Source organism: Alexandromys fortis, unplaced genomic scaffold (assembly GCF_014885135.2).
Source record: "Alexandromys fortis isolate MF-2015 unplaced genomic scaffold, M_Fortis_MF-2015_v1.1 scaffold_10, whole genome shotgun sequence".
Taxonomy (NCBI): Eukaryota; Metazoa; Chordata; class Mammalia; order Rodentia; family Cricetidae; genus Alexandromys; species Alexandromys fortis.
This window is the reverse complement of record NW_026067895.1, coordinates 12289245-12312713: the sequence shown is the minus strand read 5'-3', so window position 1 is coordinate 12312713 and position 23469 is coordinate 12289245. Positions and strand designations below refer to the sequence as shown.

The 23469-nt window shown below is 35.4% G+C and overlaps 1 protein-coding gene across 1 annotated transcript in view; it reads left to right on the top strand.

The window, feature by feature from the left end:
• The window catches only part of Rfx3 (regulatory factor X3), a 258666-nt gene that overhangs the window by 178992 nt on the left and 56205 nt on the right, over positions 1-23469 (top strand). The window contains exons 6-8 of the mRNA XM_050159633.1: positions 4207-4281; positions 12337-12518; positions 16762-16881. Of these exons, the coding sequence (XP_050015590.1) occupies positions 4207-4281; positions 12337-12518; positions 16762-16881 (377 nt within the window). The remainder of the gene's footprint in view (positions 1-4206; positions 4282-12336; positions 12519-16761; positions 16882-23469) is intronic.

Genomic DNA, 23469 nt, shown 5'->3' with positions numbered 1-23469 from the left:
CCGAATGCTGAAGTTAAAAAATGTACTGCTTTCTGCATGCAGTTGCACAAGTGAGAGCACAGAAAATAGGGATAGCACCCGAACAAATCTGAAACCCAGCATGGCAAGCATCAAGTCCCGTAGCTCCCATATCCATCATCTTGAGCACCTGTATGGTGAGGTAAGCTCAAAAGTAACCTTGACCCTACAACCTTGCTCCTTGCCATCACCACATTTTTGTTTTTGTGTTTTTGTTTTGTTTTGAAATTAGTTGTACTCATTGTCTGGAAGCTTTCTTCTGTAGATGTTTCATGGTCCTAGAATAGCATACTCTCGGGGTCCCCATTCCATCTTCTCCATCCCCTCGAGCTACACATAATTTGTCCCCTCGAGCTACCTGTAGTGATTCTGACCCTGCTACACATTTGTCTGACTTCCCAGGTCTGGTTGAAATTTGGTTAGAATCCTCCATGACTTTGGAACTCTTGCATTTAGTATGACTGCAAAGCTAGCCTCATGTGGGAGCATCAAGGTCTGATACCATCCTGGGTCTCTTGTACTCTGGCTATAGTAGCTTCAGAATGCCCAGAGGACTGAATAAAAGCCAAACTTCTTTCCTAGGAAGTCCTGTGCAGCAAGGGCACTGGAGTTGTCTCCTCAGACCTTTCAAGGAGTTGAAGCATTCTTATTCTTGAGCCTTAGAATGGGTAGGGTCCGGCCAATTCTTTAGATGAGCTCACGCATCCTATTTTCCGAATGAAAATGCATAGCCTCTTTTGTTTTGGTGTTTCAATTCTGTTGTTGTCATTATTGTTGTTGTTTGGTGCTGCTGGTGGTGGTGATGGTGGTGATATGGGTGTGTATGTATGTGTGTGGGTTTGTGTTGGTTCATATGTATGGTATATACACACGTGTGTTTTCAAGTGTGAGTGCCTCTTATTCCCACAGAGGCTGGAGAATGCCACTGGGTGCCCTGCTCTATCATTCTCTTGCCTTATTTCTTAGAAACAGTTTCTCATTGAGTGTGCAGCTAGCCTGGCAGCAGCAAACCCAGTAATCCTCGGGTCTCCAGTCCTGACAGCACTGGAGTGACAGGCAGGTGTGCAGCCATGCCTGCCTTTCTGTGTGCATGTTGGTATTTGATCGTGTGTGGGAGAGTGTGTTTGAACAATCTTCCTCATAGTGAACAGGAAAGAAAGATTGCCTGTGTTAGTGGAAGCTTTCTCAGTTCTCTTTTATTCTGTCTGGACTCTCAAACTATAGAATGCCTGTACATTTCAGGTTTGTCTCTTCCTTGGCTATTCCTCTGTTAACAGCCTCACAGAAACCCTAGAGGGGCACTTGACTATCCCAGGTGCTTCTCAGTACAGTCAGTTAATAGTCAAGGATTTCCATTACAGCGACCATTCAGTTTTCTATCCTGGAAACAAATAAACCAGTGTAGCTTTTGACAAGTGTTCCAGGCTTCTAATGGTTCCTTTTCCTAATCAAGGGAAAACCCATTTAAGTGTTCAATGGAGTCATGTATTTTGAGAATTCCATGTTTGATGAAGAAGGCAAGTCACACCTGTATGTGCATAAATCCCCCAACCCTAATCTTCCAGGTACCCCAATCCAAATACACTATTTTATAAAACTTCTCTTTGCGCGCCAATTGAGTCAATCACAATAAAACTAACGGGGGTGGCAGACTATCTATGCCCGTGTCTTCTGTTGGAGACTAGTTTCTCTGATTGGGATCCTTGTAAACCAGTCTTAACTGCTTGCTCAGATAGGTTTGGTTCTCTAACTGTGCCCTGCCCTTTTTTTTTTTAATGTCACAATATAAAGAAAATGTTCAGTTTCCCTGTCATGATGTGTTAGAAATTGGGAATATGAATGTAGCTTTCCATGTTCGTCGAGCTTAATGTTTCTGTTCAGTTCATTAACATTTGAAAGGTATGACTAGCCCACGACTAACAAAACCCAGTGTTCTAATCACAACCCACTTCCTGCCTTGATCTGAAACTGTCTTTCAAACAGTCATAGATTGTCTCTCAAGATATTAATGACTTTTCTCAGTTTCACTCATAGGAGTTTGTGTGTGTGTGTGTGTGTTGGTGCGTGTGTGTTGTTGTGTGTGTTTGTGTTTGCGTGTGTGTGTGCTGCCTTCATTTCCCTTTCTCTACTATGAGCACACCCTGTGCTGTTTTGCTCCCTAATTTACTTCAGCTCTTGCTTCCTCCAATATTTCCCCTCAAGCTTTTCACAAGGGAATATATATCTTTTAATATAAATTTTAAATTCAGGGAAAATTAAACAATGAAAAAAAATTGTACAGGTTTATAACTTCTTAAATAAGTCTGTCTGAATACAGGGTTCACAGCTTTGATCATGTTCTCAGAAGTTGTATTCTGAAGGACCAGTACCACCTCGACAGCCCGTCTATCTGTCCTGGTGGATGTGTTTGGACCTATGTTTCCACTGGCCATCTCGCCTCCTTTCCAACAGAGTTCCTTGCTAACTGGCTTGAGGGGACCTTATATAGCTGTGTAGAAGGGCTGGGAGCAATCTTCAACCTGCACAGAAAATCAGACAAAACCAGAAAATAGTCAGAGAGGAATGACTCATTTCCTGACAACCTGACCCTGTAGGGCATCCGCTGGAAATCAGGTGCCACCATTGGTAGCCATGTCAGTAATGCTGGCTGATCTGCCTAAAACTGCCGCCTCACAAACCCCTTGAAAGGATTTGTTCCTAAGTGTGATTCAGCTGTTAGAATTCTGGTAATTTTTACCTTTCAATTAATCCTATAAAATTTAAAATTATGGCGCATTTTGCATTTGTTTATTAAAATGCAGTTTAAGCTCAAAATTTCTACTCTCAGACTTTAAAGAAATTGTGTGCATTTTGGCAAAGTACAATTTTGAGCAAATTCTTCTGAGAAATTCTTGTTACATGAATGTTTTCAGCTATCTTATGCTGTCTTTCCCTTTGAAAACAAGAAAACTTACTGATCCCTTTTATGAGATATGATACTAAACTGCTTTAGTTAAGCATTTTAGCAAAAAAATATTTACTCCTTACATTTACATTGTGTATTCGTAAATGTAATCATTTTTTAACATACACAGGATCACTTTTTTTATTTTCTAGTTTAATATTAACTCTGTTAGCATCTCAGCTGGTGGAGAAAATGGAAAAAAGCCACTTTGCCTAGTTTTATGTTCTCAAAAACAGCTAACTATAGAATAAATTGTTGCACTTTTTATGAATTGATAACTGCTTATACTGAATTGTTGATGCATTCATAGTGTTATAAATAATGAAATTCATCTTCTCAAATTACATAATGATATTTTTAATTAGCTAGCGTTAGCATCACTCGGTTTCCAAATGCATGCTATTTAGGCCCTGTTCAGTAGGATGTGCAGTAGCTGCCAGCACGGCAGGACAGTTCTCTTACATGCAAGGTCATCAGAGTGCCTCAGGTTTGTTCCTGGATGCTGTTGCTTAAGAAGACTTTTATGATTGCCCTTGGTGTGCTGGGATTACATCGAATGTAACTGATTCTGTTCTTGGCCTTTTTTTATTTGCTCTGAATTATTTTCTCTTTTACTCTTTATTCTGCTGTTAATTCTAATATTTCTGCTTCATCATCATGTCCTAAAATATAATGTAGAGACCATCGTTACATCCGGATGCTCCCCTGACTGACCTTTCCCTTCCAAATTTTAATGCAAGAGTGGAAGAGGGGTGTGTAGATTTACTAGCTTTTAGGTGTAATGAAGGGTTTTGTAACCTGCATTAAAATACTAATGCGTATTAAACTCAGATTCTGTTTTGTGATTTTTATTTTGTGACAGAATGGAACAAGTATTAAATATGTATTAGGACTGAGGCTATTTAAAGAGGGACCAATATCCCACATCTTGAACTATGCAAGTAAAAATAAATTTTTATAACTAGAACAATCTACCGGGGTTCTTGATCCTTGGATCTCCAAACTGAATATAAATTACAAAGTGTTCAGAAAGGTTTACTATTATAATTGAGCTTATTATTAATGTGCATATTATATTTCATTCTCTAGGGATGGGAAAGCTGGGGAAAACACATTTAGTGATAGCTATTCATTAGCCGTCATTGAAGAATGAATTAGACTTTAAGAATCGATCAAAAATTCTCTGGTCAGCCTTTTATTACTATCTTGTCTTGAGCCCTTTTCTTAATGACATCTATTATCAGATTGAAATGGCGATTGAGACGCTGCAAAAGTCTGACGGTCTGTCCACTCACAGAAGCTCTCTTCTCAACAGCCATGTAAGTTGCCTCTTTGTGTACACTAATCTCTTGCTTGTTCCGCATGTGTTGCTTGCCTCTAAGTGCTTGTTTTATTTATTTACTTATTTATTTTGCTTCTTAACCTTCCTTTCTCAAGCTTCTTCAGACTCTAACCATTTACTGCCCATTTTACACAGTGGGATATCCCAAAGCAGAACCACAGTTTACTGCTTTACTGGGTGTTTGTATTTTTGTTTATATAAACAAAATTGAAAATTGACAAGAAGCCACCATGTATTTCTAAAATGTAATTATAGTGGTTTTAGAAATTTAAAGATTTTCAGCTACGTATTTATTTCCTCTGAAGTAAAATTTCGTAATACACATCTTTATGTCTGAGACATAGAAGCAACCGTATCCACCGTATAATTGGTATGAGTCTTTAAGTGAAGACATAGTCACTAATACCAAAAGCACTGAGAAACTATTTAAAATGTATTTTCTGGTAAGACTGTAAGGTAGGCAGGTCACAGTCATGGATGAACTCAAGTCCTAAACAATGAAGAGAAGTGAGAATGGGCCAAAAGTGAAGTTGTGTGTAAGCTGTAAGTTGCTAGTACCTGAGGCAAGCAGAGTGGCCTCATTACTTCTTGGAGCTGTCACTGTCACCAGGTACAGCATCACCCTAACACTGGTAAGTGGTGTGAAATAAACCTTCTCATTGATGTTCAGAGTTGAGCAAATGAAAATGTTTGTTACAGTTATTTTTAGAAGGTGATTTCTGAATGTATGGGGATGTCCGTAGATCCATGACTTAAGCCTGTTGTAGGTAGATGTGCTAAATTAGTATTAATGACATTTTGGTAAGAATTAGAAATTTCCTTTAAAACTGTTTTTTTTTTAATTTAGGGATAATTTATTGTTATTTCTTAATTTTTTGTAATATTTTTATATCTAAAAGATTTAAAATTAAGATCACTGAAATATTTTCATTAAATTTCATTAATTTTCAAAAAGGCTATAGTATTTTTAATAATCATATAGTTTATAGAAAATGTCTCGCTGATTTTTTTAAAAATATATTTATACTTTGAGCTATTTAAGATTTGTATTCTGGAGTACAGTTCTTTTTGATGTTCTAATGTTTGGTTTTGGAGGAGGTGTTTTGATTTGTTTTTTCAAGAGAGGTTTCTTGGCAAACACAAGCATGTTAGCCAATTTGCAGAAGACCTATAATTTTGGTGAAAATTATAGATAAAAACTTTAAAATAAGGATATATATTTTGTCACCTCTTTTTAAAAACAATTTGAACACAATTTTCCACTCTTCATCTTAAGTAGATCCTGCTTACTGGAATGAGTCTGTGGGTGGGCTAAAGGCTAGTGTACCATATGCTATTAGGATGCGTCTGCCAGTTAGGATATTGAAAATAGCACGTGAAAATGCTTATCACTTCCAACCAGACGTGTGCAGGCATATAAGTATTTTTAACAATAAATAGAATTTTGTAGTTGCTCGTTTGAAATTTTCAGGTTTCTAGATTGGCTCTGAAAGTCAATTGTTATTTCACTGTTGTGATATGAAATATATAGCATGTTGTTTGAATTTAACTTCAACCACCCAACTTTATTGATTTTTTTTCCTGAACAATAATGTATGTTTAAGAATTTTTAATATTTCTGTTTGTTCGAAACTTTTGAGATATTTTGTGATGTTTAAAAAATAATTTTCTTCAGTTAGAACTTGTGAATTAAAATTCATTGTCAGTAACTGAATGAATGACCCTGCTCAAACAACACAATTACATAGTCTTCCCTGGTTTTCTGTTTTCATTGTGTACTTAGAAAATCTATGTGGTTGAACCTACTAGCTGGGTTTCATTATGTAGGAAGAGTGGACACAAATGTTGCTTGTGTGGTGACAATCTTTGTCTCCTGGCTTCTTTCATTCTTATTACATCTATGAAATGGTCAGCCTTATTCAAAACTGCATGGATAGTTCAGTCTTTAGGAATAGGAATAATTCTAGAGATGGCTTGTGAACAGAAGCAAGCAGGGTCAGTTCTACGGATGCCTGCTTCTTAAACGCAGGAAATATTTGCATTGTCTTTCCCTTAGGAAGGTCATGATGCTCCTGACTTTCATTGGATTTTCACCAACAGCTGAAGTAAATGAACAAACAAATACAAAATAATGTATAATAAAGTAAAATATAGAAATAAAAATAATAAGGAATAAATAAAATACTACTTAGTACATATCTTCTGTTGCCCACATTTTAAATACTACTGAACTGTTACCATTACCCGTCATGAGAATATAATAAAGAATTATTTGAGATTTTTATAGGATTCTTTGTGGTTGAGGAGTTCACCTTTATGATGATTAGTTCTTTGAATTGTCAGTTTCTGAAAAGATAAGTCTCATTAGGAAGGAATTAGGAAACATTATCTAGTGTGCATCCATATTCAAACTTCTAAAAATGGATGTTAATAGTAACCTTTGAACATAAATATTACTTTACTTGGTGATACAGTATGGAAGTTATTTCTGATTTCTCCATATGCATTTAAATATTAACAGTAATTCAGAAAATATTATTACATACAAATTAAGTAAATAACCCCTTTCTAGTAGAATCAAGCTTGTCTCCGTTTCCCCTTCGTTTCATACATTTGATGATGAAGCAACATTTTGTTTTATATCCATTCTCTGAGTATATCTTTTTTAAAAGAGTTGCTTATGTTTACTGTTTGCCTGAATGTTTATTTGTGTGCTACATGTATTCCTGGTGCCCAGAGAGGCAAGAGGAGGACACTGTATCCCCTGAAACTGAAGACAGTTCTGATCTTCCATGTGGGTACTGGTAACTGAACCCTGGTCCTCTAGGAGAGCAGCCAGCACTCTTAACCACAGTATGTTCCCAGCCCCTTCCAGTGTATTTTAAAGGCTATTTTCTGCTACCAAGCCTTATTAGTTAATTTCTATATGCTATTATCATCCAAATTAAAATGCAAGTGAAATTTCTATGTTTGGTACACAATACTATGTTCCAGCTATGGCTAAATTAGTTACGCTGCGTGCAGTGCTTTAGTCTTGATAACCTGGTGGCATTATGTCAGCAATAGTACCATAGACAGTCAATAAATATTTATTGCCTAGTAAAAGATGTAAAGGAATAAGGACTTTTATGGTTTGTCTTCTGACACAGCCCTAGTGCCTAGAACAGTGCTGGTACATAGTAGTGGATGCATACTAAATATTTGCTGAGCAGATGAATATCAGAAACAATAGAATGGGACAGACCCTATCTTTAGTGTTTTAGGGTTCCTTTCACAGTAACATAAATGTCTATTTGAAACTCATACATAGACTGTATTGATTTCTCTTTTTGTCCCCAAATATTCAATCAGTGTGTATGTATTAGTACAGGGTTCTCTCTTATGTCATTCTAACTGAATGAAGAATATGTGGGTCACTTTATAATTTCCTACATTCATCTTTAAGATTAAGAGTAGCTTTCTTTTCTTCCTAATTCTTTAAAAAGTTGTACCCCAGAGTGATATGATTCATCTTTTTGTATTTTATAATGTGTTTTGATTTTAGTTTTATATTATTTTATATAATACTTTTATGTGTGTATTTTATTTTTAATTTATATATATCAAGATGCTCTTAATAATCTTATAGATATGCCTAAGTCCAACAATTATCTAGTTCTTTTAGTTACTGACTCCCGCTTGCTTTGAACTCTCAACTGTAATTAACATACATTTTCATTTAGTATTTGTATTATATCCAATTTAGGATATTTTGGATTGTAAATTTCCACATAGAGTTATTGTTAATTGTTGCTTTTCTGTAGTGCACTTTTAATTCCACTTAAAGTATATGAAAACCTCTAGGCATTTATGTTTTCAGAATTTTCACAATATAGCAGACAATTGATTCATAATTCTTACAAGATTAAGCTTCTGAAATATATTCATCTTAAAATAAAATCTTGGTTATTAGTCATTCACCCAACACTGGCTTGATGCTATTCTAAATAAAAGTTACTATAGACCTGTCAAATGCATAGCTTAGGTTCACTGAACTTAAAGTGATTCCTAATTGATAATAACCCATCTGTAAAAGGCCAAATATTACATTTGGATGTTAATAGGGCAGCACATTATTTGTTTTTATTTGTCGATTAATGTTTCCCTTTAGGAAAAATAGGATCTGTTCATCCTTTATAATCTGATCTGATTAATACAGATTACACACAAAGGTGGAAAGATGCAGTTATCTTGCTTTCTACCCTTAGATGAGTATTGTTAGCTCATTATTAGAATAATTTGGTTCTAAAGATAAAGGTCAAAGTTTCTATGATATTTCAGAAGCTGCAAAATTTGTAAATATAGTCACTTTATATAAGATACTTTATTAAAAGAATAAAATAAGAAACATATAGTTGCTTTCTAAACTACTAAATGTTAAGGCTGTTGAATTCTAATGTTCAACTACATTCTGTTAATAGCAAGAAATAATGTACCTTATAAGAGATACCCATTTCCTTTGGGTAGGTAGTGCATGTAGGACAAAGTATAATCTTTTACATTACAGTACAGAAATGTAACTTCTAAGTTCCTATAATACTTTAAAAAATGCTATCTAATCCTATGGTTTAGATGTAATTTTTTTGTTTCATCATGAGTCAAATTCAGAAAATTAAATATTAGTATGTAGTATGTTGATTGAATATACCAGCTGTATCCCCAAGTCTTTTCTGGCATATTCTAGATGGTGTATTGTTTATATTAAGTTTCTTGGATAATAACCATAGGTGATGTGGTTTTTGACCAGCTTCCCAATGGGACCCCATGTCAGCAGACCACGCCCCTCTATTTTCAGGGTTTTTGTCTCTGTTGACCTCTTCTTTCCTCCCACATGCTCTCCTTGCTTCTGTGAGGAATAAAGTTTCTCCTTTTGATACGATGGAGGTAGAAACAAATTTAGCCAAGTCCTAGTCACTAAAACAGCTGACCTCTGGAACTTATAAACTAACCACAGCTGGATGTTGTGAAGTATGCATGTGTGTACCTATTTCTGTATTCACACTGGTCAAATTCATATTTTCAAAATTAGTTTAAAAATTAAACATTTGGCGGGAATATAGGCAGTATAAGAAGAAAACAAATTTTAAAAACCAGCCAAAGTTTTTACTTGTATGTAAAAGGAATGAGTAGCTATTCTGAAGAAAAGCCCCATTTTCTCTGACTTCTCTCCAGCTGTGGCAGGGGTGACATCATTGAGGATTCTAAGTAGCTTATGCCACCTTTTGCTATAATTAAAGAGAACGTTTTTGTCATAAAGAAAGATTTATTTTTACTATATTTAAAAGCTGTTATTATAATTGACCTGATTAGCTCTCACACACAATCACTGTTGAACTTGAAACATTTTATGTTGACCTTTGCTTCTTATGCTAGTTTCCACATTTATTAGACACGCCTTTTGAAATATTTTTATGAAATATTTAGATTTTTTCAAAATCTTTCATAAAATGTTTTATCTCTAAAAAACTATCCTTGATGGTGAGAAATGAATAAGCTAATATACCTGGTTATTCTTCACTTCTAATTAGTTAAATGTTATAATTATATGAGTGTACAACTATGGTAGAATTTAAATTTTTATTTGTGTTGACTTATTGATTTGGATTGATCTGCTTTTATATGCATACTAAGATTATAAAGTTCACATTTTAAAGTTGTCTGCTTCATTTCTGGGGAAAATATCCTTTAAAATTTTCTGTGTGAATTTGTCACCTGCTCATTAACAAAGAAAGAACATTGATTCATTTTACTCCTTATTCTTTCTCATTTTATTATGCCTTTTATAGGGGTACACACACACACCTTCACTACTTTTAAATATTTTTTATGATGTATGCTTGTAGATATGAGAAAAATATTACATCATGAGCAACTGCTGAAAATATTTCACCTCATACAAATCCTAATCGCTATTTTTTTAGTATTTCCTTGTTAACCCTTGCTATCAAGGGTCTGTGTTCCTATTTTTAACATATTAAAAACACCCATAGAAGGCAGTTGTGTCTTGCTCTAACTAGCACCTGTATGAAAGACTGTAGCTCACTTTTATGCGATATGGTTCACAATGGCTCCTTGAATTCCACTTGAAGTGCTTTCAGATCCTGGTCATTTTACAGAGTTTCATGGATGAAATAAGAGTCAGGTTTGTATTGCTGTGTTTTGTCTTTCTTACTTGTGTTTTATATTTTAAAATTCTTGAAATTAAAAAAAAATTCTCAAAAGAAGCATGCCAGCCCACTGTAGAGTACTGGTTTTGATGTCAGTGACTTAATGTATGTGTGAGTTTATCTCAGATGTTTTATACTAAACAGATGTTTATCAAGGATATATTTTGTGTATTATTTTCAATACATAACACTCATATTTGGGTGTCTCTAGAAAACATTTTACTGATATGAAGTTTAAAAATAAATGCTGTGAAAAAATCCTTTATGACCTGCAATACTTTTCTGTCACTATAAAAAGGAGAGCTAATGTGTGTAATCTTTTTAGTGCTCTATAGTGTTGAATTATTTGTGGCACAGCATCAATATGTGTTTTGTGTGCTCACATAGATATATGTTCCTTAGGGAACTAGAAGACTTCCTGGACAGGACATAATTTTATGTTTAAAAGTATCTTATATGCCTTGTGGTATATTTTCAAAGCCATTAATTCTTACAAGTGTGGTGATATGTTTAACTGTTTAATGATTGTTTAGGCATGTTTGAAATTGAAATGCTCTGGGAAATTCAGCTGTTATAGTTTTAAAATAATCAAAATATTTTGATATTTTAAATAAAACCCTAAAAGTTCTGCTTCTAAGTTTTAGGAAACATCTTAAATGAGACACATAAACTTTATAGATAGGGTAGAATAATTCTTTGTCTTACTTGAATGTCCAGACCATCATCATTTTAGCCTTTGAGTCAATATCCAGAGGACAGGTGGAACCGCATTCATTTTTGAATTATTTTACTTCCATAATTCACACTTAATTACAATTTTTTCTTCAATGTTTGTTCTTTACCATTCCATTTATACATGCCATGGAGATGGTTAAGATAAATAATATAAAACATTTGCTGCTTTGATTGCCTATTGGTCTAGAGTATAGAAAGCAAGAATTAGAAACCACACTCAAGCGCTGAGACACTATATAACCCTGGGAAAACAGTTTACATTTCTTTCACTTCTTTTATAAGTAAGTAAACGAGTAAGTTGGAACTTAGTAACAAAAATATATACATATATGGCAGGTGTTTTTCTCGTACGTTCTAAATTTAAATATTTTTAATAAACAAAGTACAATATAAAACTTTGAAATGTAGACTATAGGTGGAAAAAAAACATTATTTACTGCTTATCATGGTCGCGTGCTTTCCAAAATTTTGAGGAAAAAAGACACCTCAAGTTTGAGGTAACAAATTGAGATGATTGTAAAAATTATTGCCTTTTTTATGTAGAAATTATTTGTCCCAGTAGATAATAATGTTATTGTATTATGTCGTGATAATTTGAGATAAGTAAATTTATTTTCTGTGAAAATGAATACAATCTAATATAAAACTTCATATGAGTAAGGTTACTGTTTACTTATGGTAACAGACCAACATGCTAGTTGGTAGGTACCGTGTTGCCAGGTTTAGAATGTATTAGGTACTGTGCTTTATTTTATAACAGTTATAAATGATATGTTTATGTTACTAGTCTTGACCAGTGAATGCTATTATTTGAATTTTTTAAAGAAGTATTTTACTCCAGGATTATAGTCAATATAGGGAAAATTATTATCTTTCCTTATGCTTGGAAATTTGAATATAACATACTCTCTAAACTGATAACTGCTGTGACATTTCCCAGAGCTTAGAAATTCAGATTTACCAACTTCAAGATAATCCCTGTTTATCCTGACAGTTAATGGAAGTACTTCCAAGTATTTGTACATACTGTGTCTTGCCGAAGCTTTGGCAAATGATGTGAATTCTCTGCTTATTCTCTCTTATCTTACCAGCTCCAGTGGCTGTTGGACAACTATGAGACAGCGGAAGGAGTGAGCCTTCCGAGAAGCACTCTGTACAATCACTATCTTCGACACTGTCAGGAACACAAACTGGACCCAGTCAACGCTGCCTCGTTTGGAAAATTAATAAGGTCCATCTTTATGGGGCTACGAACTAGGAGATTAGGAACTAGGTTAGTACTGAAAATCAACACGATTAGTTCGCCCTCCTTTATCAAATTACAGCAGTGTTATACAGTGAGCGGAAATGTACTTGATTATAGAAAGCATAAAGGAGGTAAATATAGCATGAAGTCTATTTGTAAGTTCATAGGAAAAGGAATATTACTATTCAGTGAATATCATCAAACTGGTTTTCAGACTACATAGAAATTAGAAGGCCAACCTGTTTGTGCAAGATTTGTATATGATATTTTTAAAAATTGTTATATACCGCTGCCATTGCTTTTTGAAAATAAACCTATTAAACGTGAATAAAGTGACATAGTAAATGGAAAACTAAGCATTTCCTTACTGCTTTAAAATACATTTAATTATTTTTATGAAAACTTTGACTAGAACAAGTAGTTAAGGTGGAAGTTTTCACTTTATCCTGTAATTCTGGGACAAATTAAAGGTATTTGGTAAACTTACAAAATGTGAATATTTGAAGTCCTTGCTGATGGTTCTGTTCTACCTCTTAATATCCTTCTAAGCCTTCTATACATTGCTCTTGCTCTTGATTGTGAAAATAGTCATCTGTGGGAGTGAAACTGTGTCATATTTCCATTTTAGAGACCAGCGATGTGAAGGAGGAGCTTTCAGTCTCATGGCTTTCTTTCCTTCAGAAACAATGAGCCTTTTTTCTAAGCTTTATGATGAGCAGAAAATTTAGAGCCTTGGAGCTTCATTTTTATTCTCCATGATTTTTACCAATTGAAGACTAATATTTTAAGCAGTTAGGTAGAGATCTATGCACCCGTTGGCTTTCTGACTCATACAAGGATGGTGCACACAACACTAAACTAGCAATGCTGTGCTGTAATGGTGATAGACCTTTAGTTATAGGTCACGGCCTCCAAGACTTACAGTACAAAGGCTGAGAAGCAATGCACTACTAATTACCATCATTACACGTTATGCGGAAGGGAGAAGTGAACGTTTTCAGAGAGAAAAGATTAACCTGCCTGTACTTATCTCCAGACATAGGGCTCAGATCTTCATAGCAGAACACAGTTTAACTAACATGTGCAACACATACTTATGCGCTCCGGCCTCCTTTCTGTTACTGTGATAAACAACTCAGGGAGGAAAAAGCTTAGCTAGCTTACACTTCCAAGTCTCAATCCACCATTGATAGAATTCAGGACCAGGAACTAAAGACGGAAACTTGGAGGTCAGAGCCATGGAAGAATGCTTCTTGCTGGCTAACTCACAGGATCTTGCTTAGACCAAGACCACACCTACCTTTGCATAGTGTCACTTCACACTGGACTGGACCCTCCTGTACCAATTAATAATCCAGACATCCTCCGAAAGACATGCCTACAGGCCTATTTGATCTAGGCAATTTCTCAGTGAGGGCTTTCTTTTCAGGTGACCCAACTAGAAAATAAAAGCTAAGCAGGAACCCATTTCTGTAGTATAGTTTTTATAGAAAATTATAAAAATGATGCCTTTATATACAAAGAATCAAAGAAATGAAAAAAATGTGATTTTATGCAAACTCTGAAAAAGTGGGCAATCCTGGAGAAGCATGATTGGACAAAGTGGTGTGATCTGCAATTATAAACAGGATGAGCAGTGGCCCAGGAAGGCCTTCATTCAGATCCCATGTCCTCAGGCAGAAAGATAGTCCCGTCCTCTGGATGCAAGAAGGTCCCCCTGGCATGGGGATCTTAAGAAACATCAAGGTAGATCAAGGAGGCACAGCTGTGTTTTTTCACGCATTTCACTGGAGAAGAAGTGAGAGAATTTTTTTACTCCATGGCCTGTTTCTGCTGTTTTCTCTAATTCTGAGTACCATATTTTAGGATAGTATGTCCAGAAACTCATTACTGTGTTAGTTTTAGGAGAGTTTGTATGTGTTTGAACTGTGAATTTTTCCTTTTGCTTGCTTTGAAGCAAATGTGCAACTTTCAAATCGCCAGAGGTTCAGTTCTTTCATAAATATATTCTTTTGGTACTTCAAAAGGTAGTATATTTTAAATTGCAGAATGTGATTGTCTATTCAGACTGAAGAAACTAGCTTTCATGCCTTTGAAAAAAGGAACTTTTGTTTCTCTTGTATTTCCTCCCTCCCAAAACCAGGAAAATCATTATTTGGAGAGCTAACCTAGTATTTCCTAGCTGATGGCTCAGTAGTTACACATATGGTGCCAATATTTTGAAACTCTAGGCTTTAGTCAACATTCTAATAGCTGTATTGTTGTGCTGCTTTTGTTCCTGGAAAGGATTTCAATGGCTCCTATTTTGAGGCTCTATTCAAACCTTGAAACACATCTTTAAAATAGAAAGGGACAAAATTGGGGTTGTTTGGGTTTGTGAATGAGTAGAATCCATATTCTACAAGTACATTCTGCAGTATTGCAGTTTGTACTTTCGATTCCCTACCCCCAAGGATTTTGCCTCCTAATCCTTTTAACATTGCATGTGGTGTTTGCAGTTGAGTTGGAAAGGAAAGCCTACGAGAATAAGGAGGGGGAAAATGCTATTGGGTCTAAACAAATGGAGTGCTCGGGAGCTGGGGGAGTACTAACAGAGGAAGCCCATGGTGTTGGGGCGAAATCTCAGAGATTCTTCTGCTGTGAAAACTGATATCAGCTTTGCATTCTTGCTCCAAGGAATGGAAGGACAATCAGTATAGATCAAGAGGCAGATTAAATCTCGTGGTTTTTTTGGGGGGTGGGGTGGGGTTTGGTTGTTTGTTTTTAAGTAATGCTCTCTAGAAGCATTATCTGTCCAGAGGATTGTCAAGTGAAATTATCCAAACCAGACCACACCTCCTTTTGGCACTCATGTAAACAGTGAGCATATAAAACCAGCTCATTTCTAACAAAAGCAGTGTAATCTCCAGATTACAGCTGACCGAGGAAGGCCCTGGGTGTATGTCTCTTCGGGACACTGCTGGGGGGATAAAAGACCTTCCTCTTACTCCAACCCCAAAGCTGGTTTGTAGGAAACTGAGTCTCAGAAGTAAAGCATCAGTTTACTTTGTGAACTTCCCCATGATTCATGCCTCCTGCTTCCTGCCCTTCCCTTTACTTTCTACAACATCTACTTCATATAGCACATTACCAAGTATGTTCCTGGTAGGTTTTGTTGTAGGTGTTTGCTCTAATCGTGGTAGGTTTTATAGACAAGATCTAATTTCTCAAGTAGAAGGTGTTTCTCTGCCATTATTAAGTTTTCACTTCTGTTTCTTTCATTTTCCTAAAGTATAGGGATTTGATGGCTTTAATGTCTCTTCAGATGTATGGCTCATCCAATGTATGTTTGTTAGTCTTGGAAGTAAAATTATCTATTTTCATTAAAAATATTTAATCCACACACTACTTACATTTCTCTTTGTAAATGAAAGAAAAAATTGGAAGAGCACTCACTGACATATTGCTATATATAGACTTGTGAAAACTAGTCTCTCTGCAAGAATTTACATATTTAAAATGTTATTTTTGCAAGAATTTGCAAGTTCCATTCAGGATAAAAATTGTCATTTTTAATATCAAGCATGATATTTTTCATGAACACTAAGAAGTTCCAAAACTTTTATGCCAGGGGGACTTCACCATTTTTACAGGGAAATGTCCAAATCTTTTATAGTATATCTTATTAGTAAACAACAGCTATGAATCTTTAAAAACAGATATGAATCAATTAAATCAATAATAAAATGTAATTTAAAAGACATATGTTAAGTACCTTCTCCCTTTTTAGGTTTCAAAATATTAAATAAACCACCATAGCATCTAAAGATGATATTACACCATCATTTCTAAAATAAACACACAAAGAATTAATCCAAGACTACAGAATAAAGACTTTTTTCTCCATGTATTTATAGCAAGTTACTGTCAGTATGTAGTGCTTTGTGGTTGAATTGTGATTGGCCCAAACTCTTTCCCAGCCATTATCCCTTCTAAATTAAGTTTGAAATGGATGTTAGAAAATAAATTAATGTGAGTGGGTTAAGTGAGCTATGTGGTGAATATTGAAGTGAAAGTTTAAAGGGAAGGTTTGCCTTGAGGTGATTATTTTGGAGTCTTGTTTTGATTTTTGGAAATTCACTAGAGAAACATAACAGGCATCCAGAAAAGATAAGTTCTAAATGTGCAATGTTAGCATAGTGTCTCAACCAAATTCTTCTGTGTGAAGTTGATGGTTAATATTGCTGTTACTGACTTTTCATGTTTCTCTATTTAACGTTCTTTTATGAAGAGGCAACTCCAAGTACCATTACTATGGGATTCGTGTGAAGCCAGATTCTCCTCTTAATCGTCTACAAGAAGATATGCAGTATATGGCTATGAGACAACAACCCATGCAACAGAAGCAAAGGTACCTTCTGAGTTATTGTTATGTCAACGCTCCACACATCTCAACTCCATAGTCGTCTTATTTCTGAACAAACAGAACAAACAAATGCGCTGGACTGCTGCTACCATTGACATGCTTTCACTGTGGATAGTGTTTAAATGTCATTGAGAATTTCAGTGATCCTTTTTTAAAAATAGCTTATCCTTGAACTTGTTGGGCCCCTTTAAAGTTAAATGTGATGTCCCAAACTACTTTTCATACAGTAAATGACACAGGAAGAGTAAGGAGTACACATAGGCAAGTTGTATCTTTGGAGGAACTTAATTTTAGTGTTCATGAGACATACTATTCTTACATCCTTCAAATCATTTTTCAAGCTTTATTTATTGTACATTGCAAGTGTGAATGTGTATGTGAGAAAAAGATAGAGGATGTGTGTGTGTGTGTGTTTGTTGTGCGCGTGCAAGCATACCTGGGCATGCCTGTGTCTGATGTATTTGTGAGGGTTGGTGGGTGGAGGTCAGAGAATAAATTCAGGATTTGGTTCTCTTTTTCCACCATGGGTTCCATCCAGTGAGGTCATCAGCCATGCACAGCTTGCAGCTTTACTTTGTGAGCCGTCCTACACATTCCAACTAATTCTTTTGGCCAAGTCTGAGTTCTTGTAGGATCTTTGGGACTTCTTACATTTTTAGCCTAATCTTTATGAACATAGAATTGTAGACATTAGAACTTTAACAGATCATGCATTCATGGATGGATCAATGGATGCATGGGTAGATGCATGGGTAGATGCATGGGTAGATGCATGGGTAGATGCATGGGTGGATGAGAGTGGATGGTTGGATACAGACAGGATTATATTTCTTGGAATTTTACAAAAAAGCAACTTTGTCTGATCTGTGCTCATAATCCTTGACAATGAAAGCATGAGCAGCCTTGTTTTCAAATGTCTCACAAAGGCCAAATGGAATATATATACCGCTACACTGTTGTTAAGCCTTCCAGGCACTTATGACTGTTACAATTTACAGAAAATAAATATTTTGAGAACTCTGTTTTTACCAATGTAGCTTACCTATGCTCTGTAATTATAACTGTTCTTTTCAACTGAGGTGGTAGAAGTAACTAAGAAAAAGGTATGATTTCACTAGGTTCTTCTTCAATCGAGTAATTATTTGTATAGGCAAGATTTCATCCAAGCTAGTGTAGTACACAGCATGACTTCTAAGTCATAGAAAGACAATGTTACATAATAGATTTTCTTCTGGTCAGCAAATATTCATTGAAGTTCTACTGTGTTCTGGGCTCTAAATTCAAAGATAAGACAGTCTCTGCCTTTAAAAAGACAAAGTATGTGAGGAATGAGAGGGTAAAGTAATGCACAGCTTTAGTCAAAGAACTGTAGAATACAGAGTAATTGAGCAAACTCTGGGAGAGGGAGGACTAGAAAACCTCATATAAAAGGTGTTATTTGAGTAGGGACTAAGAGTGAGAAAGACAAGGACTACCTAGGCAGAAGGGAAGTGTTCACATAAGCACACAAGGTGAAGGATAATGTTGTGGGTAGTGGCCCATGATCTGCTGAAGTTGTTACTGCAGAAGGAAAGTAGAAAAGATGCTAAGTTGTCTACTGAGAGATGCAATTTATATAGTAGTTTGAGCCACATATTAAAAGATTTGGTTTTGCATGAAAGCAATAATTTGCTTTTATGTCTGTATAACACATAACTACTTAAAGCTTTGAAGCAAAACAGTGAAATTCTCTTTTTTTCGAGAGAGATAACTTTTTGATTTGGGACAAGACATAGTTAATGGGAAGAGACAGCGGTATGGACATGAACTCTTGCTGTGTAGTTTCAGTGTGTCCCAGCCTGGAGATACAATTCAAGGCTGGCCATCATATGAAGATTTTTAACCCACAGATTCTCAGTTTTGTTTTTAATTGCTAGGTTTTTTTTTTGTCTGTAGGTAGGAAAATGAATTTAAAAGGACTGAAAAATGACAAAAAAAAAACATAGGTTAGTACCATACATGGTAGCAATAGTTTGTTATAATAAACTATTATGATCTTAAATTTTTTATTATCTTTCTACTTATTAAGAATATAATTTATAGAATTTACTTTCTGATATGATTTCCACCCCAAAGTTTAGCAGCAATGCAGAATGGGATAATGGATGAAATCAAGAAATAACGTTATTTAAGCATTAATACTAACAAAAGCTTGATAAATTGTACCTAAGTGAAGCCAGTTTCATCCTGTGATTTACCTGTGAGGAAATCTAGTAAGCTTGCATAAAAACGATATTTATAAAAAGCTTGAGGGCTGGAGAGATGGCTTAGTGGTTAAGAGCATTGCCTGCTCTTCCAAAGGTCCTGAGTTCAATTCCCAACAACCACAAGGTGGCTCACAATCATCTGTAATGAGGTTTGGTGCCCTCTTATGGCCTGGAGACAGGATATTGTATACATAATAAATAAATGTCTTAAAAAATTTAAAAAGCTTGAATTAGGTAAGTAAATACTATTTCTGTTTTTTTTTCCTTTTCTTTTCTTTTTTTATTTTCTTCTATTAAGTAGACCCAAGAACTGTAAAGGCTAAGGAGCCATGAAACCCTTTGATACATATCTCCAGGTGGTAATAATTGCTAAAAGAAAAAGATAAAATGTAAACATGTTTATGGAGATATAGAATACTTATTATGTGAATAAGATCTGCCAATACCAGTGTCTTTTAGGGTCTGTTTTCTTAGGAATGAAGAGCGTTTTATTACCAAAGAAGTACTGGATTTTCTTTTCTTCTGATAGTACTTTTTTTTGAAGCTGGGTCCACCATCTAGTCTCAGCTGACCTGGAACTTACCATGCAGCCCACTGGCTTCCGATTCACAGTGTCTGCATCTGTAGTTCCATATCTTACATGGTTTAAATACATGTTTCACATATTTTTTGTAATTAAAAGTCAAGTATATTTGTTGATTATTTTGATAATTTAAGTTTGGGTGTTTGATTTTATATATCTAGTTTGAAAACTAGATTGGGCAATAGAGACAGTTTCCACCTCTATGTAAATCAGATGCCTTTCCAAGCTACCATGGAGCATAGCCATGCATCAAGTGATAAATGAAAAGAGTTCTGGTTGAGGAGCAGATAGACAGATATCTTTTCCCATATTTAAAAGATGAATCCATCTTCAAATCATTTATCTAAAGTAAAAGATCATATTAGAGGCTGCTTGATTCAAATCAACTGTGGGGTATAACTACTGACATAAAAATTATAATAGTCAGGGTCTTGCCTTCCCTTGAGGCTTATTCAGTACCGTGGTCTGTGGACAGTGAAAGGACAAATGAATTAAGGCACTCCCATCTGCCCTTTTTGCTGTCACTCTAATGATCAGAGTTAGCATAACAAAATACGATAGCTGCCTTGTGAAAATATTGTCAACTGTGGCTAATCAAAAGGAGAAAAGTGAGTAATGTATAAAATATCTACTATTGAAAATAAACTTTACAGTTAAATGAGGTAATCTCCAGATTTTAAGGATATTTACTCATGTATTAATTGCTTGACTAATTTAGACAACACATAGGTCGTCAAGCACCAAAATAAAGAGATCAGTAATTTCCAGGTCTATAAATTATGCAAAAGTGTTTGTTGCATTTACATTTAACACTTAAAGGAAATACATAAGAAGTCTTGACATGTGTATTTTAACTGTTCTTCTAGATTCTTGTTTCAGAACTGGTGGAAAGGAGCCATATGCTCTTGACAGTGTACCTGATCATATCTGGTGCCAATAGCCACTCTCAAAATATTAAAATACATTCATAGTTTCTCAACAATTTCATACAATTGTCAGTTGCTTACAAAATAAACACATCACATGTGAAAAAGAACATAGGATGTCAGAGAGGTAGGAAGAGGAGATCATTTGGTTTCTAAGGAAATGTCTGTATGGGATAGGTAAGTCATCATATAGCAGCCTAGAAAAGAACTGACCCTCTCATCTCCATTCTTGTATGGAATCTATCCTTGAAGACACAAGTAACTCAAAAGAAAATATGCATTTACAAGAAAAAGCAAATAGCCAATTATGGTGGTTTATGCCCTTCTCTGCTTCCCTTCTTCTCCACGTGTCTCTTTGAATTTCCCTCTCCCTTTCACGTGGGAGACTAAGGCAAAAGAATTGCTCCAAGCTCAAACAAACCTCAGCTACATAGTGAGACCTCTGCCAAGAATGCACATGAAATCCAGGGCAAAATCACAATGTTGTGAGTGTATTTTAACTAAGGGGGAGATATGTCACTACCCATTTGGATGGTCCCTTGCTAGGAAGAGGAATAAGCCTTTTTTGTTACTGGGAGGAGATGAGAGAGGTCTGGTAGGAACGGGTGGCAAGACTCCTTTACTTCAGATGTGAAGGAGGACATCCAAAGGTGTTTGTCATTGAACTATTCTTAATGCCAGGAGCTTAGGACAGGTGAAACAAAGGCACTCTATTTAAAGTAGTACTTCTATTTTGTATGACTTTGAGCCTCAGTTTCTTTTAAAATGGAAATGAACTTCAGAGATTATTTTATAGTTCAAGCAGAAAAAAATAAAATATTTTATAGCTGGACACATTCAAGTGTTATTCTTTTTCATAATAGCATGCTGTTATAAGCACTACAGAAAACTCTAATAACAGTTCTTTGCAAATTTGGAAGAGTAGGCACCTTCAAAATGTAATGTGTTTGCCTTGCTTATACTTCAAATATATTAGTTCCCAGCTTTGGTCAGTGTTAATAGTTCATCGTACTTTTTTTGAACCATTAATTTTCTTGGATTATGGCAAAGCTACGCTTGGAGGACTGGGTCATTTCTCTGAGGAGGGTAAGAGTGAGAGAATTCTTTAGTGAGCAGATACTCTGTTCTGTTAACTGTGCACTTCACTCTGGAACATCAGTAAGGAACCACGACACTGCTTGCTGAAGTAGTTATTAGTTTGCCAGCGTTCTAGTTCATGACGTCATGATCACATTGCGCTATAGTCAAGAGGATCCTAAAGAAGGACTCCTCAAGAATTATTGAACTCAAGGGATGTGCACAAAGTTTAATAAATAGTCATAGTCACCACCTAATACTGCTCTAAGTGTCTGTTGAACTTAAAAATGCTCTTCAGTCTCATTTTATATGCTAAGTTTCATCTGGAAATTATATTGTTGTTTACTTACAAGAAACTAGCCCCATTAATTGTGCTTTATGCAAGAATCTTATCAATCCATTTTTTCCTAGACAGGAAAATTTAATTTCATTGATGTCAGGTGGAGCAGAATGATGGTAGTTCTCTAAATAAAGAAGAGATGGAGAGCATATTTTTAGAATCTCTGTAACAGGATGGGCTATACACACTCACTTGCATGTACCCATGCACACACACATTTATATTCTGTTTGTGCAAATATCACTGCTCTAGGCTTCTACCTGTGTAAGTTCCTGATGCTAGGAGGGCACGGTAAATAAATTCAGGAAATTAGGCTTACTTCTTGCAACATTCCATCCTCAACACCTAGAAGACCATATTCAGTAAAAAAAAAAAAAAAAAAAAGAATGGTTCCCATCATTCATTATCATTTAAGATAACCATCCCGTTTGAACTTAATTGTTTTGGTTTTTTTTTTGCATTATTGCAAATGTAAAAATAGTGAATAGCCAGGTTTTCTGAGTTAGCAAGAAGAAGAGAAAAGAAATCCTCTCTTTAGTTAGTGAGGGTGGTGTTATAAGTCATTTAAATATTTAGTGTGACTTCTAAGACTCATTTGCTCCTCTGAAGGGATGGATCTCTCCACATTCTATTTTCTTCTGATTCATTCATGTTAGTGTTGTTTGGCTCATTTTCAATAAATATCTAAAAGTCCTAGGGTAATTTTTCCAAAGAGCATTACAAGAAATCAGTAGAAGATTCTAACTTCTTGCTTTTATTGTTAGCTGGGCATTTTTTATTTCTTCATGCAAATTATGTTCATACTTTCAGGAATTTTAAATACAAATTATAACTGTCTAGGTAGCTCTTCTGTTGACTTTTGCTTGGACATTTTTCAGCAGCTTTGAGAGGACTTTTGTTTCATTTGGTGTGCTGAAAACTTCCCAGTAATGATGACTATGTACTGCTCTCTGCCTTCCACTGGGCTGCTTCACTGTCTGTGCTTGCAAGAATATTGACAGAATATTACTTCTACAGTAGAGCACAGCTGTCCAAGCCCTAAATAACAGCTACGGCTAACCTCATGGGGGCAGATTCCTAACAATTTCCCGAGTTCTCTGTGTTAGTGACAGGTTTCAAGCATACACTCAGCTATTAAGACATCAGAGCGTCTTTCATTTCTTAATCATTAACAATGTTAGCTCTGATTGCCCATGGAGCTGCAAGCTGTTAAAATGATCATTTGCTCCTTACTAATTTTGAAACCAAGAGCTGCTGCCTCATTTAATAAAATGCTGGTTTCTCCTATGAACATGCATAACTCAACAACCCTGAGTCTACTATGAGAAAACTTAACCTAGAAGTAATTTGCAAAGTAAATGGGGTTAACTTTAGGGTATAGTTCTAAATACTGAGAACTCT